The sequence below is a fragment of the Podarcis filfolensis genome, assembly GCF_964270895.1.
Source record: "Podarcis filfolensis genome assembly, chromosome: 6".
In the NCBI taxonomy this organism is placed as follows: Eukaryota; Metazoa; Chordata; class Lepidosauria; order Squamata; family Lacertidae; genus Podarcis; species Podarcis filfolensis.
In genome coordinates, this window is record NC_139609.1 from 40,418,382 (window position 1) to 40,434,287 (window position 15,906).

Below are 15,906 nucleotides of genomic sequence, written 5' to 3' on the forward strand. Positions count from 1 at the left end.
CGAATATACATTATGGTGATAAATACTCTTGCTGCTATGTTGAAGATGCTTAAACTAAAGATAGACATGGCAGAACAGGATGGAAGTGTAGAAGTGTGAGACTTCCTCTCCTCTTCCTTTCTTAGTATGAAAGGCAAAAAGAAACTGTACGCACATGGCGTCTTTTAAGTTAACATATAATAATAGTGTCTGATAGCATAAAAGCAGTTAGCCTTGTCTCTTTCTCTCCTTCCCATTTGTTTTCTGTCCTCAAAAAGGTTCTATATATTAATGTCCTGTTCCGTTGGTCTTTGAGCCAACACTCTGCAGCTATAGCAAAACGTTTTAACTGGCTTGTATATTGGCGTGCTAAACCACTAGGCTATAGTCTTCCTTTTATAATTAAGTAACTTGAGAAATCTGTTGGGATCAATAAATTTTGAGAATGCTTACATAAAACAGAATATAAAGTGGATAGTCTTGCCATCAGAAGCCCATAAAAGTCAGTCCCTTTATGTGACACCTCTACAAATGGCATTATGTCATTGCATAATATTAGTAGGAAACTAAGATTTTTGTGCAAAACCATAAAATGTAATGAGTTTCACATAATCTACTCATATAAATGGAAAAAGAGTGAGAGCGGGGCTTTTTTGAAAGTGGACTTCCAGCTTTTTGGCATCCTGAAAACATAAGGAAATTTGGAAACTAGCTCAAAATAGAGATATGTTTCAGTAGTGGGCGGTTGATGTGATCTTTTGGCTTGGTGGGAACATGCACCTTGGCTGTTTTAACTGCTCAACTAGTGGTCTTAACTGGGGAAAGGGAATACCAAAAAGATCTGAAAATGGAAAATGGAAATAGTGCCAAAAGGGTTTTATTCCTAACTGAGCTAAAGTACTGTGTGTTGGCTTTTTGTGATCTCTAATAATGGAAGCTAGAAAATCCTTGCAGATTCCTGCCCCCACCCCCACTTTGGCATGAAGACTTGCAACCAGGAATGGGAGATAAATTCAATTTGGCTCCTTTCGTAATGCGAACCTGCGTAATTTGCAGTCCCCGAATCACGCATACATCATTTTATATGTACGCTGCCTTTCCACAACCAAAACATGCACAAGGTAGCTTACAACATAAAGAATTACATGATTACAAACATAGAAAGTAGTATAAACCACAAATAAAACAAAAAAGTACATGGCTGAATTGAACTACGTATTTCCACATAAATCATAAGATACAAAACAAAGATACAAGAAGTTAACATATTAATAGCAAAAACCCACCAACAAAACCCCCTAAACAATACCCCAACCCAAGATTCTGCTCAGCAGCCTCAGCTTTTGTAGCTGGAGTCAGTCAGAGCCCCACTTTCCCAGGTCAGGTGGGAAAAGGCCTGCAAGGCAGGGAGCAGTTCTTCCGGCACTCAAAGCAATACATAAACCGAAATGTAGCTAACTTTTGAAATTTACATTTCTCCAAATTTAGCGATGCAGTTCTCCAGCCAACTATTGTGTACAAAAAGTGCACATATTAGGAGAAAATGTGCTTAAAATGCATGTATTAGTGAAAGTAACATTTTTTAAATGAAAACTTTCTTTTAAAAAAATTGCAAACTGATGCAGGAATGTGGAGAACTAGACTTAAAACTAGAAAAATGAAAGAAATGTAAATTGGCATTTTTGTGTATTCCCGCTCAGGTTATGTCATATGCATTTAGTGTAAAGGTAAGAACTTTGTTAAAGATGCTAAAAGTTTTGTAGCAAGACATAGCCATTAACTGTGGGCTTGGAATGTGCTCAGAGCATAAAGTTCATGCAAATGCACTTATGTCTGGTCTTGGACAACAGCACTCAGCTTGAACTCTACACTTGTAGAGGGCCCCCTGTTTCCCCTCCTCCTCCTCCTCCTTCTTTATTTTTACCCTACCCATCTGGCGGGGTTTTCCCAGCCACTCTGGGCGGCTCCCAACAGATTAAAAACAGAATAAAGCACCAAACATTAAAAACTTCCCTAAACAGGGCTGCCTTCAGATGTTTTCTAAAAGTCAGATAGTTGTTTATTTCCTTGACATCTGATGAGAGGGCGTTTCCACCGGGCAGGCGCCACCACCGAGAAGGCCCTCTGCCTGGTTCTCTGCAACCTCACATCTTCCAGTGAGGGAACCGGCAGAAGGCCCTCGGAGCTGGACCTCAGTGCCCGGGCAGAACGATGGGGGTGGAGACATTCCTTCACCCACTGCCCAGTGTTTAGAAGGGTGGTTCCTTCAGGTCCCAAGAACATCTGACTAGGCAGCTCCTCAATCTGCACAGCAATGTTAGGTAGTTAGTCAGATACCGTTCACTCAAGGGTGACTCAGGGAGCATAAAAAAGGTGCCCAGTACAATGAGCCACCTTGAGCTTGGCTAGGTGGCCTCCTATCATCTCCCAATCACAAGGTCAAATAAACCTTACTGCCGATCCTACAACAAAATGTCTGACCTATCAGTAGACCAACTGGACACCATCATCCCTAAACAGATACAGGAAAGAAATACAGATAAGACAAAGAAGCCACACCAGAAGCCATCTCTTGACCTCATGGCCAATGCACCATCTGGTCCTGTCAATCCAGCATCTCTGATCACATCAAGACATCCAGTCCACCATCTTCTCCAGGTCCTGCCCAATGGGCATGAATCAAAGATGATGAATAAATAGGATGCAGGGGATGGGGGATAGTGGACACAAGGTGACATAGGGTGCACAGCAATTTGCCCCCATACCATTCCCCCTTTCTCCACCCAGCAGACAGAAGCCCATCTGTTCAATTGAAGCTGGGTTTCAGACCTGCCAAAGAAGAAGAAAATACTTAAACACTAAACTTAGCAACAGCTAACCTCAAAGAAGTGAGAAATTATCAATGCCCACCGGGGCTGCAGCTGTTGCTGTTCCAATGTAGAATGAATCTATGCCATTCCCAGAAGGATCGTGCTCAGAGTCCAAGGCACTGTGAACAATAACCCCAAATTGGAATTGTGTAAAAGGAGCACCATTAGCATAACAAAATAAACGTCTCAGATTTTTAGAGCACATTGCACAGTCAGTTTTAGACCTCCTGGTGCCCCTATCAAAGAACACTACATCCTCAATGGTGAGGGCCTAACCTGATGTATTATTTGTTGGATGTGCCAGAGACTCAGTAGTGTTCAGGGCTCTGGAAAATGCCACCCAGGCAACTGCTGCAAATAAAGAAACCTCAAAAGGTGAGAAATGCCACCAAAAGGACCTGAAAATGGAAAAGAGTAATAGTGCCAAAGGAGGTTTATGCTTGACTGAGCTAAAGTACTGCATGCTGCTTGTTATATTTTTGTTGATCCCAAATAAAGGAAGCTAGAATATCCTTGTAAATTCTTTAGCAATGATGAACGTGTTTTGCAGTACTTGTTTTTTTGCTTCTTTTAAACATATAAACTTTTAATGTGTCCAATCGGAAGAAATCCTGTTGGGTTTAGTGTTGAAATGTCACTAATTTAGCAAGAGGAAGGAAATGGTCATCACAGTGAGGTGTGTTTACACTTCTGAATACCTTGGATAGGTGTCAGAATTAAATATGGTCTGTGAAGTGGAGGGAAATGAGTTCACAGCTTCTCCATCATTTCAGTTCACCTACATAAACTTGTTTAATTCATGCAGTCAGTGAAAGGGTAATCCAAGTAAACATTTCCATGAGCTGGGACGGCATCACAAGAGCACTTGGTGAATGGCTGCATGTGTCTGTTCACAGTAGCACAGTTCTGCAGTAATAGAAAGCTGTGTGTTGCCCCTCTGTCAAGTAGCCTAGAGGAGTCTAAGGTTCCTGAGGTTCCTTCCCCTGCTTAAGTAATTGGGCTCTTCTGCAACTCTCCCCACACCTCATTCCTCCACTGGCAGCGATACTCAGCTTTGAGACTGTAAATGAGCACAAATGACAGTCCCCACCAATCATTGCTGGACTGGCAGCTTATATAAGAGCTGGAGATTCCACCCTCTGCTCTCAACCAGGTCCTGATTCTGGCAGGTTCTTCTTAGTTTCTTCCCTTCCCAACTAGCCTCACATACAGCTAGCTAGAAGGTAGCTCTTGAGCTTATGTCTGGCTCACCAGCTCCTCTCCTGTGGCCTCTGGGGGCAGATGAGGGTGGGGCAGTCTGAGAGCCAGCCAGGATCCCTGGCATCTGGTGTGATGACCTGCAGACCTGGGGCAGGAATGTCTGGACAATACTCCTTTCATGGTGGGGAGACACCATTTTGTGGTTCACCTCAGGTGCCAAAATGTGCTGGGCTGGCCCTAGCACAGACTGAAGAAGATCTCTTTGTTTTTGTATGAAAAAGCCCTTCAGTTCTCCACAGGGATTATATTTAGTCATAAACCTTAAATCTGTCTGATATTACAAGGCTGATAAATCTTTTTGGGTCTATAATGAATCCCACTAGGAAGAGATGGAGACACTATATGAATATAGGGCCACTACATTAGAGTGAAGAAAATGAATGTTTATGCATTCTGAAAGTCTTTCAAAAATTGCTTGCTTTTGGATAGAGAAACTAACAGCCATTAAAAAAAAAACACAACTGAGCTAGTGACATAGCTTCAAGGGATAGACTTACTGTGGGACAACCATGTTGGGTTGCTTTGTTGCATGTATTATTTCCATGTTTTGTTGCTTTCAGTTTTGGAATACAGTAATTGCAATGATGCACAACTCTAGTCCTGATTCATATGATTAGTCAGATCATAGATGCTGCATTGAAATGAAATATTTGTGATATACTTAACCACTTGGAAATCAACCTTGCCCAGCGTGTTATATATGAAGATGTGTTTTCTTTTTTTACATAAATGTATTATTAAGTAACAAACTCTATATAAAAATGAACCTAAACAAACAGGGAGGTAGAAGTCCTGAGTATTCTATTTTCAAGTGGCAACCACACTACTACTAAATGTGTGAATTGGGCCTTTGCTTTGTAGTCATTGAATGGGCAGCAGATTAGGTGGCCTTGATACAAAGTGAGCAGGTTTTTACATCACACCTACTCTGCTCAGAAATGACTGAGGCATAAAGCTCGTTAGCCTTATGGTACCTGGCTCATGCCTCATGTAGATGGTTGACTGCAATGTCTGGACAACATGCGATGTGTATGCAGATTGCACGTAGAACCCCTACATCAATGCCTGTTGTTGGAGAGAGTCTTTTATCTGCTTTCTAAGTGCTGCATTAATAGAAACCCTCTGGCTTATACTATGATGGCATATAATTGTCTTGAACCTTCTCTTGGAATAAAACCAGCTTCTAGCTAGGTAGTAGCTTCTAGCTAGGTAGCAAGCACAAGTTGAAACACCTGGGCATCAGCTATGGACATCAGGGTGTGCTACAATGGATCCATCTGCATCTCTTGGCATGCACCAGGGCTCCCCCCTCCCCCGTGTGACAGGTTGGAAAGCAGGATCCAAGAAGAGACAGGTTGATGATGCTTCTCTAAATGGCACACAGAAAAACACTGTTTTTTGGCACACATGCTAATGGGTTAGGCAGGTCTGTGTGTATTTTCACAAATGTTAATGGTCAATAAATAACTAATGGCTAATCACCCGAATAATTTTGAGCAAAAGGGGTATAATGAAGTGTCTGTTTTATAGTAGTGTGGCAAGTCTTCAAAAGACTCAATGAGCCCACACTGTGATGGGCTTGGAGAGGGAAGTTCTGGGTTCAAATCCCTACTCAACCATGAAGCTTCTTAGGCTACCATGGTTTTATGAGGATAAACAAACCCACACAAACCACCAAATGTTATTTCTCTCAAATAAAGTCAATCTGAAATGACTTGCAACACTTGTAGATGGTTTAAGGATATGCAACAGGGTCAGTCACAAGTAACTAAATGCCATGCTAAAGGGTGGCTTCTTTTAGAAGGGTCAAAAAGTAGCTCAACACCCTTTTCCACCAGTGAAGGACCATAGCTCAGTGGTAGAGCATTGGCTTTGTACACAGAAGGTTCTGTGTTCAATCTCCGGTATATTCACGTAGGACTGGGAATGTCCCCTGTCTGAAGTCCAGGAGAGCTCCTGCCAGCCAGAACTAGATTGACCAATGGTCCAGTTCCATGTAAAGCAGCTTCTACACTGTATTCCTCACACTGACTCCTGCCACAGACTTCAGACTTCTGTCTAGGCCCATGTTGTGGTAGCTAATGATGGACCGGTAGCTCCATCCCATTGGCTTCAGGCTTTGCTGTCGGTGAGTGAGACCTTAGACGGTACCACCTGCTGCTGCTTTTTCTGTCTTTTACCATTCTAGGTTCCAAGTGTATGTAGGGGCATTAAACCTTGGTCAGCCCCAGCTGTTCAGTAGCTCTTAAAAGTTAGCCATTTTCACAGCTGTTCAATATGTATATCTCTATAGCATGTGCAGCTTATGTGTGTGTGTTTCACCCACCCATTCCATGATGTTTTTCAGACTGCATCAGCTTGGAGCACTCTGCATCCTGGAATGAATTTCACTCAAGACGACGTGGACATGAACCGCCTCTGGTATTTCCATACGAACGTACTGAGTCCAGAAAGTCACGACAGCTTCCGATTTTTTGTGACAGATGGGAAGAACAGATCTCCACCAGAAAGCTTCTATATTTTCGTTAAAAGTGTGGCTAAAGGTAGGAAATGAGGGCTGGAGAGTTTGGGGTTTTCACTTTCAGTGTATTATTAGTTCTTTTGGGGGACCAAGCTGTGTTGCATAACTACAGGGGAGCGGTAACTACAGAGGGGAGCGGTAGAAGGCCCTGTGTCTCCTTATGTGACACTGATGTGCTTTTAAATGCATGGGTGAAGTTTGTACGCCAGCAATCTCTAAAGGATGCCATCTCTTTCCAGGATTCTGATGAACCAGCTAATTAGAATCCAATCCATTATGCGCATAACTAATGGCACAAGTTTACAGATCTGTCGACTATTATGACTGCATTCCCTGGTGTCTGTTCGTGACTAGTGACCAAAAGGAAGAGTTCAGTTCTGAAACCTCTGACTGTGCAGAGAGCCAGGATTATATCCCAGTTGAATTTCAAAGCTATCAGGAGTCTAGGCAGTTCAAGGCTCAACGTTCTGAGGAGGTGTCCTTAAGAGATCTTGGAATCTTTTGCAGATGGGAGGAGGGATATGTTACAAGCCAAGCTGACTCCTCTCACTATTTTGTCTTGAGGTGGGAGGGTGAAAGCCCACAGAATCGCATGAGGCCTGTTCCAACTATTGTTGCCGAGGCTTTTGGAAGTGAATAGAAATCACGTGGAGACACACAGGAGTCCTCTGAGTGTTAAATATTTCTAAATTTGTGCCAGGTGGCTTTAATTTATTGAACATAGGTTTTTGTGAAGTAGTGCTCCTGTCAGGAAGAAGATTGGCATAAGAGAAATGGAAGCAGCAAAATCTCAGGGGGTCTTCTTTGGCGAAAAACCTCTTTTGAGTCCTCCTGTGACTTGTGCTCATAACTGCTGAAGAAAACAGGGATGCCATCTGTAAACTGTGATTCATAAACACTCTGTCAATCTGCCACGTTACCCTGACATCATAAAATAACAAGGAGCAGTATTGTAATAAAGAGGGGAGGTTTGCAATCAACCAATTAAATACATCTAATTTATTTTGGTTACAGCTGAGGCTTTATTTATTAGTAAACAGCTGCATTTATTATAGAGATTTTTATTTTTATTTAATCCGGACAAGTCAGTGCCAACTGGCACTTTTGATAATCTATTAATCCTAAATAATCTTCTGGGCTTTTCATGTATTTTTTAGGGGGTAGGAGGAAATAAAAATAATTCAAAATTAGACTACAGTATTTTAGCATTTCTTTTCAAGTGTTTCCATCAAAGCTGCTAGAATCAGTCAATGAGTTGTTGACATTTTATTAATTCATATTTACAAGGAAAGTGGGGTTTGAATCTATAAATGCTGTTCCTCCTTCCAACCCATGCCAATAGGATCCTTAATCGAGCTCCAGTTTTGTTGATGAGAGATCTATATGCGGGCTTAACAGAGCAATCCTGTAGTCACATTATGCCTGGCTAGCAGATCCAGTCCTTCTGCACTAGTGGAATGGCCGCTATAGCCAGTTCAAGGAACAAAGAAAATGTACAACCCAAAGAAAATACAAAAATGGCATTAAAAAATGACAAGACATCCAAGCTTCCCTGGAAGCACTGTGAAAGCCTACCATCCAGGGATTGTGCCGCAAGCATTAAGCTGCAACACTGCTAGAGATGGTGTCTGTGTTTTCTTTCAGTGATGTGAATCCCTGGTGACTTCTCACTCCTATGAAAGTTTCCCCAAGGGGCATTTTGAACAGTACTTTAAAGCTATAGTTTATAAACACTGCACAGCAGTGCTCTCTGGGCAAACTCATCCACAAAATGGTGCGTCGCTCCCAAGAAGACCTCCTTTCCCAGAGTGAAGCTGGAAGAACCTGCCCCACAGTCACTGAAAGTGGGTGGGTGGGTGGGTGGGCACGCAGGCAGGCAAGGTAGGAGGTATGGCAGCCTTGGGAGGCGCAGGAAGGAGCAGAATGGCAGACAGGCAGGCAGTGGGATCACTGTAAAATTAAATCTGGATCTCACATGCCAATCAAGTTCGAAATATAAAGTTATAAATATGACAAGCCCAGCTCTACCTAGCACAGAGTCAAATAAAGGAAATGCAAACTGAAATCCAGGAATCTTCCTGCAAACAGTGGATTTAAGATCGCAAACATTTGCATTTCACTATTAATCTAATTTTTCTTGCCATTAGGTCTTTTTTTATGGTGCTGTGTGTCAAAGGCAACAGGAAGCAAGGAGTGCAATTCATTCTGAAGTTGTCCCACTGAATTCTCATTAAGCATTGTAAGCCAGAGCTAACCGTACCCTATAGATAGCACAGGGAGTCAAGACAACTGGAGTGATGCTGTTGCAGAGATGGCTGCTAGTCTGCTTCTTTCTCATTATCTTCGGCACACTATGTAATGTAAAGCTTCAGACTCTAGAATGTGTATCTCTCTCCCCTCACCCCACAAGAGCCTTTCACATTGGCCCTAGCTAGAACCATGGGACAAGTCTGTTAGGAAACTGACCTGATACTGAGGTTACAGATGGAACACTCTATCATCAGGCTTACACTGTTTACCAAGATGGTGCAGAAGGTTTAATCTTTTCACCACCACAGTTTTGGGGAAACTGTTGGAGACTGCAACAAAAGGTTGCAGAAGAACAAGAAAAAGTGGTGTTTTTTTGCCAGGGCCACAGCATTCTAAAGCCTGTTGCTTTATGCTGAAAAAAGTAATGCAAACTAATTAAATGGTGAAAAATACAAAGATGACTGACTGACTTTAGGCTAATCAGCTCCAAATCAGCCTCAAAGATATCTGCATAGTTTTAAAAAATGAAAATTTTGGAACATTTTTCTTTGTATACTATCATAAGGTGATGTACAAATGAGTTTTTCCGATTTGTAAGCTGTTGGCCATCACCCATTTTTGCTACTGTGCTTTCTCACCCAGCCTTTCGTGTTCTCATTTTTTTTAAAAAACAACAACAACGCTTTCATTTTTTAAAAAAATACTCTTGTTTGCCATCCTAGGTACACTTATTCGTAGTTGGAAATGGTGTTTCAATGCAAACAATTTCAACTCCTGATCCTAGTGGGCCAGTGATCCAGACGTGGACAACTTAGACTTGTTTGGCTGCCCTTTGGCATATAACATAAGCACAGAGGGAGATGATATGTAAGAAACGGGGACTGGGCTCTGCACTCATGCACAACTGCCTTCTCTCCCCTCCTCTCTGGTAGTAATTACCGTATACCTTCTCTTAAGTTATCATGGCATAGTGTTGCTTATGCAGCAGTGCTAATCAAGCCTAGATTACCTATTAGGGCCAAACTAGGGAAGACAGTATTCGTGAAATCCAGAAAGAACTGTCCAGATTGAGATGCTGGTGGGCATGGAAGAGTGTTTTAACCCCTTTCCCCCTTCAATCTGGGTCTCCGCAAGCACAAATAGCAGGTGCAATGGGGTCTGATCCTGATTGGGAACACAGCAAGGGGCAAAGGGGTTAAAGGCTTCCTACTTCCCTATCAGGAGCCTATACAGCTTGGGATCAGGATACCGAAAAGATGGTATCAACCATTATATAGCCAACCAATCACCGAAGGAAGAGGGTCTTCTGCAGATACCATCTCATTTGGATCAGTTCCATAGGATGTAGGAGTTGGACTTTTTCTGTTGTTGCACTTACCCTCTGAAACTCCTTCCTGTTATATCTTATTTATTTTTTAATTCATTAAATTTATATTCTGCCTTTCCTTCCAAAAGAATCTATTGTCTTTTGGTCACCTATTGAATAACTTCCTTTTCCAGCAAGCCTTTAACCTGGGTATTCTTATCTCTGTCTATATCTATATTAGATTTTAAATTGCTTTATATTGATGGGTTTTTTTTTTTGTTAATTGCTTTGGAGTGTTTCATGCGATGCAATTTATAAATCACATAAATACATACATACATTAAATCTGGATTTGGCCCTCCACATCTGCTATTTACTTTAAAGTCTAGTTTGGATCTTAGCCAGGATTTGCAAACCACTTTAAAACTAATTTCTTTCAGATCCAAACTTGACAGGGGCATATTTCATGTGTCCTTGTCTTTCACCTATAAAGTGGGAGGCTGGACAAGTCTTTCTTTTAGAATAAAAAGAGCATGTGAGAAAGGGATGCTGAAGTTTTCCCTTCCAGTCCCCTCCCAACCTCCTGATCCTTTCCTCTTCAGGCCACTGCCTTGAGCACTTGTCTCTTTACCTGGCTCTGATACTGAGAATGGAGACAAGTGGCTGGTGCAACCACCTGAGAGGACCGAAGGCGTGAGAGAAGGAGGTTCAATGCTACTCGGGTGATCTCAAGACATTTTGCTGCCTGAGGCAAAAGGACAAGATGGCATCTTCCTCCCATGCCACATACAGAAGCTGAAAGTACTGGCAGTTGAATTTTATTTTAACATTGGCAACAGAGCAACATTTCCCACTGTACCCACTGCAGCAAGCTAGTTTAAGAGGTGCAGAGCAAGTAAGCTTAAAGAACTTGGGGGATATGGCAAAGGGACTGCTGCTGCCCCTTGGCTTCCTTCTCCCAAGGCAGCTCCCTCACTCTGCCTAATGGTAGGGACGGCCCTGAGTGCCATTCTCCATGTTTATTGTAAAAGTAGGGCACCCACCCACACCAATCTCCACTTTATGTGCGAATGCAGTAGACATGTAAAACAAAAATCCAGTCAAGTTCCCCCCACCCCTTGATAAGATGAGAGCCCTTCTGAGGATTCGCTAGGCCCAATTGCCACCTCTGGTGCATCAATAATGTTAAACCCTGGTTGAGAGGAGGCAGAAATTGGTACCAGAGAAAAGGGTGGTGGAGGAGAAGGAAGTACATGCGTCTATGGTCCCCTTTGAATCTCTTAACCAGCGTTATGTCTGCCAATTTTTCATGCACTTTGGGGACTTTAAGGACTGCAACAAATCCAGTAGCAGGAGAATCACCCTTGGCAAGGTTACAGCATCACATAACCCCATCAGCTTAAAGTGTCACGCTGTGCTTAGCACATTAGGGCATTTTGTCCATCAGCCCATGTGGGCCTATTAACTTAATTGTTCTTTGTTGAAAGTGACCCATTTGTGTGCGAAGAGACAGTTTGTAATAATAATTCTTCATGAAGAGGAGAATATGTGGCCAAATTGTGCCTGTACCTGCATGTTAACCTCCCCCACCCCCACCTTTGTTTACTTATGTGCATTGCTGAGCGTGCCCCCATGGGTGGTTATATACATTCTTCCCTAAACACAGAATCCCTAAGGAGGAAGGTACGTTCTGAAATCCCTTCCTTTACTCGTGCAAGTCTCATGCCGCACAAATGAAGATAAAGGTTTTCTTCAATAGCTTTTAGTTCTTATTTGGCACAGAGATCTTTACAGGCACCAAAGGAATCCTTTCCCAGCCTGGTTTGGCCAAAGTCTCTTTTGTTAATCCCCACAAAAAAGGTACGTCGCTGTGTTGCTCTTAACCACTTCTCTTAATGTCTGTTTCTCTGTGAGCTGATTTCACTGCCTCCCCTCCCCTCCATTCAACCCAGTTCCCCCTATGGAATATTGAAGGACTGAGCTACCCCCTCCCTCCGCAAACACCCACCCACATCCTTTAATTTCTCTTCCTCCCCCCATGCCTGATGCTTTTCTCTTTCTCTCCCTGCTCCCTGCTCCCTCTCCCCCCTCCCTTTTATTTTAGGTGACATTGTTCTATTCACCAAACCTGTAACTTTAACAGAGGGTGACAGGGTGACCTTGACGACAGATGTTCTTATGGCAACAGATGGCACTGGCAAACCCGGGAAGCTGCTGTATGCCATTTCTGTGCCACCTGTGCATGGTCAGATTGAGTACATCAATTATCCCGGCGTGCCCATTTCCCGCTACAGCCAGTTGGATGTCGTGGCCCAGAAGGTTTGCTACGTTCACGACAATAGCCACGAGGCTACTAAAGACTCATTCAGGTGAGAAGGCCTCCCTGATTATCTTCTCTTCTCCCTGCGCTCTCCGCTCGCAAAACCTGGTTTTAAAACATGGGGAAACATATTTCAGGGGGCTAAATGTTAACATAACTTCTGCACGGCTCTCGGTGACCATATTACAATGCTGAAATGCCTGGCATGAAAATGCAGAAAGTGTGATATGTCCTCTCCTAAGTTCAGCAGCACATACCAGCCATTTATTCACTGTAATGTTTTAAGGCCCCCAGTCAAGAGTAGTGGAAGATGCGCACACATGGCATTGCAAGATTTTTGCATTGACTTTTTAATGAATTAGCATATGAATTCAGATCCATACATTGCAGTGCCCCTCCCAACCACGCAGCCGCCACAGGTATCTGGGGGGCAGCAAAGAGAGATTGCTAATTCTGTTACTGTTATGCTCCATCTGAAACTGTAGTTGCTATCTGGGGTAGGGTTTTTCTTTTTTTCCAGTCGGCCGGGGGGGGGGGGAATCCACAATATTGTCTGAAATCATTGGTAGAAGTTAATCCAGATGGTGGTGTCGTTACTAAAGAAAAGCATATGTTGGCTATTATGGTACTTAAATGTAATGGTTTTATATACCTCGAGTGGGCAGAAGATTGGGGGGGAATACAGCAGAATTTCCCTCTCTCTCTCTCTTTCTATCTCTCTTTATACCAAGTACGGCAGAAAATAGATTTCATCTTCCCTTTCTGCTGAATTTCCCAACAGATGTGGCAAGTTTAATGGATTAGAAGCTCATTAATACCATCCTCCTGTAGGAAAGAAGCACCCATATTGCTTAAATCAGGAACAGGATAAGGACTTAATTTATAGCTCACTTGGGTATCGTCCTCTTCTAGGTACTTTGCTCTTTTTCACATACATAGTCGCTAAGCATAAATTATATGCAAACATGAATATTAGGGTCCCGACACCATTTTTTTTGTTAGAAAAGCAGTTTTGGAAGATGATGACAGAGAGCAGTGAAGCGGGGGTGGGGTGAAGAGTTGGGGTGCTTAACTCTTTCCCTGCCTTGCTGAAAGCTTGCAGCTGAAACCCTGTGGATGTGGAAAGCTGCCTGGGACAATTTAGGAAACAAGAGGCAGGAAAGGTGTTTTACTCTCCCCCCATGGCTTCCTCCCCCTCCTTTTCAATCACTGTCTCCTGTTGCTGCTTTTCTAAAAATAAAAATGGTGCTGGTCCCCTTAACTTGTTTCTTCTTCCCAGTTTAAAATTGAAAATTATTTATACTCCCTTTGCTACTAAATGGGCACTCTAACTAATTTTATTCTTGCAGTGATTAAGTGTGTATAATTTCCTAAGAAATGAGTTAAATTAACAAGGGGAAGAAGCAATCCGTAAATCATGTAAACGGTCTTTTTCTAAGTGAGGTTAAGACCATCATTAAATAAATCACAGGCCCTAAAGCATGGCCATTTTTTTCTTTTGCGTTTTGGTATGTGGAAAATATTTTCTTCTTTTCTCCCTTCCTCAATAAACCTTCTCTCTCTCTGCTATGTGTGTGGGGGGTGGGGTGGGTCAGCTTCATTAGTGTGCTGGCTAATCCTGGTTTGTGGATTAAAAGGGTGCAGGTACTCTTCCTAAACTCTTAGGGAAGTTCTCCTCTGATCTCTCTCTCTCTCTCTCCCTCCCTCCCTCTCTCCCTCCCTCAGCTCTTCACCCCATTTCTTTCCTGCTTACCAACTTATCTTTCCACTCTTTCCCTGTCCCTAAACTTGCCACTATCATCAAGGTTGCCTTGTGGGGCAGGTGTGAGCATTGTGCAATCATAATGATTTTGTGCTCATGATGGTATCAGGGTGATTACAGTGGTACCTCGGGTTACATACGCTTCAGGTTACATACACTTCAGGTTACAGACTCCGCTAACCCAGAAATAGTGCTTCAGGTTAAGAACTTTGCTTCAGGTTGAGAACAGAAATCATGCTCCGGCGGCGTGGCAGCAGTGGGAGGCCCCATTAGCTAAAGTGGTACTTCAGGTTAAGAACAATTTCAGATTAAGTACAGACCTCCAGAACGAATTAAGTACTTAACCCGAGGTACCACTGTATATGCAATCCTGTTTTCAGTGGTCCCCTCCCCATCTGCAAAAGCTGTGCTTGTTTTCCAGTCAGTGCATGCCCTGTAACTTTCTACTGAGATCCTGTAACTTTTTAGACCACAAATGTTCTGGGCTGGGTTGTCCCTCTTTGGTGTGTGAGTGCTTCAGGTGGCAGTAATGTGGTATCCTTGAGGAACCATCACAAAACAGCTGTTGTTGCTGTTTAGTCATTTAGTCGTGTCTGACTCTTCGTGACCCCATGGACCAGAACACGCCAGGCACTCCTGTCTTCCACTGCCTCCCACAGTTTGGTCAAACTCATGCTGGTAACTTCGAGAACACTGTCCAACCATCTTGTCTTCTGTCGTCCCCTTCTCCTTGTGCCCTCAATCTTTCCCAACATCAGGGTCTTTTCCAGGGAGCCTTCTCGTCTCACGAGGTGGCCAAAGTATTGGAGACTCAGCTTCACGATCTGTCCTTCCAGTGAGCACTCAGGGCTGATTTCCTTCAGAATGGATAGGTTTGATCTTCTTACAGTCCATGGGACTCTCAAGAGTCTCCTCCAGCACCATAATTCAGAAGCATCAATTCTTCGGCGATCAGCCTTCTTTATGGTCCAGCTCTCACTTCCATACATCACTACTGGGAAAACCATAGCTTTAACTATACGGACCTTTGTTGGCAAGGTGATGTCTCTGCTTTTTAAGATGCTGTCTAAACAGCTAATAAAGCAGAATTTTTTTGTACACTGTCCACCTGAGCAGCTAGTTATGCTGCTGCACTAATGCACAAATATTGTGTCACTGGCATATTGCAGAATACACTAGCAACCCACTCACCACAACCAATCTGGAGGGGCCTATGGTTACTTATTGCCCTGTTCCATACAGGACCATGTCTCCCCACTCACTGAAATTAGACTTCAAAGAAAATTTAGATTGTAGTCGACATCTGAATTCATGCTGGCACTGAGTTAATCTCAACTCCTGCTTTAACTTTTGCTCTCTAACATGTGTTTGATAAACCTGTAGGCAAAGAGGCCCGGGTGAGTGACTGTTGAGGTGGAAAACAATTCAAGTCTAATTTCAGTGAGTGGGGAGAGATGGGAGGAGACCTTTGTGGGCAACAGGTATGCCTACAGGTGCTTTCTTGACATTTTCGGCCTTATAGGTGATCAGTAATGTGACTTGATTGAGACTGAGCTTGACCACCATCATGTCTAGATATGGCCCGCTGAGGTCATCTCTGGATCCAATGGAGAAATAGCGGCTGATATTTTATTTTGT

At 43.0% G+C, this 15,906-nt stretch overlaps 1 protein-coding gene across 5 annotated transcripts in view; it reads left to right on the top strand.

The window, feature by feature from the left end:
• Nucleotides 1-15,906, top strand: part of LOC310765776 (FRAS1-related extracellular matrix protein 1-like) — a gene marked incomplete at its 3' end in the record, with an annotated part of 128,109 nt that overhangs the window by 60,566 nt on the left and 51,637 nt on the right. For all 5 annotated transcript variants that reach the window (XM_083621208.1, XM_083621209.1, XM_083621211.1 and 2 more), the window contains 2 exons: nucleotides 6,457-6,652; nucleotides 12,291-12,555. In XM_083621208.1, the coding sequence (XP_083477334.1) occupies nucleotides 6,457-6,652; nucleotides 12,291-12,555 (461 nt within the window). The remainder of the gene's footprint in view (nucleotides 1-6,456; nucleotides 6,653-12,290; nucleotides 12,556-15,906) is intronic.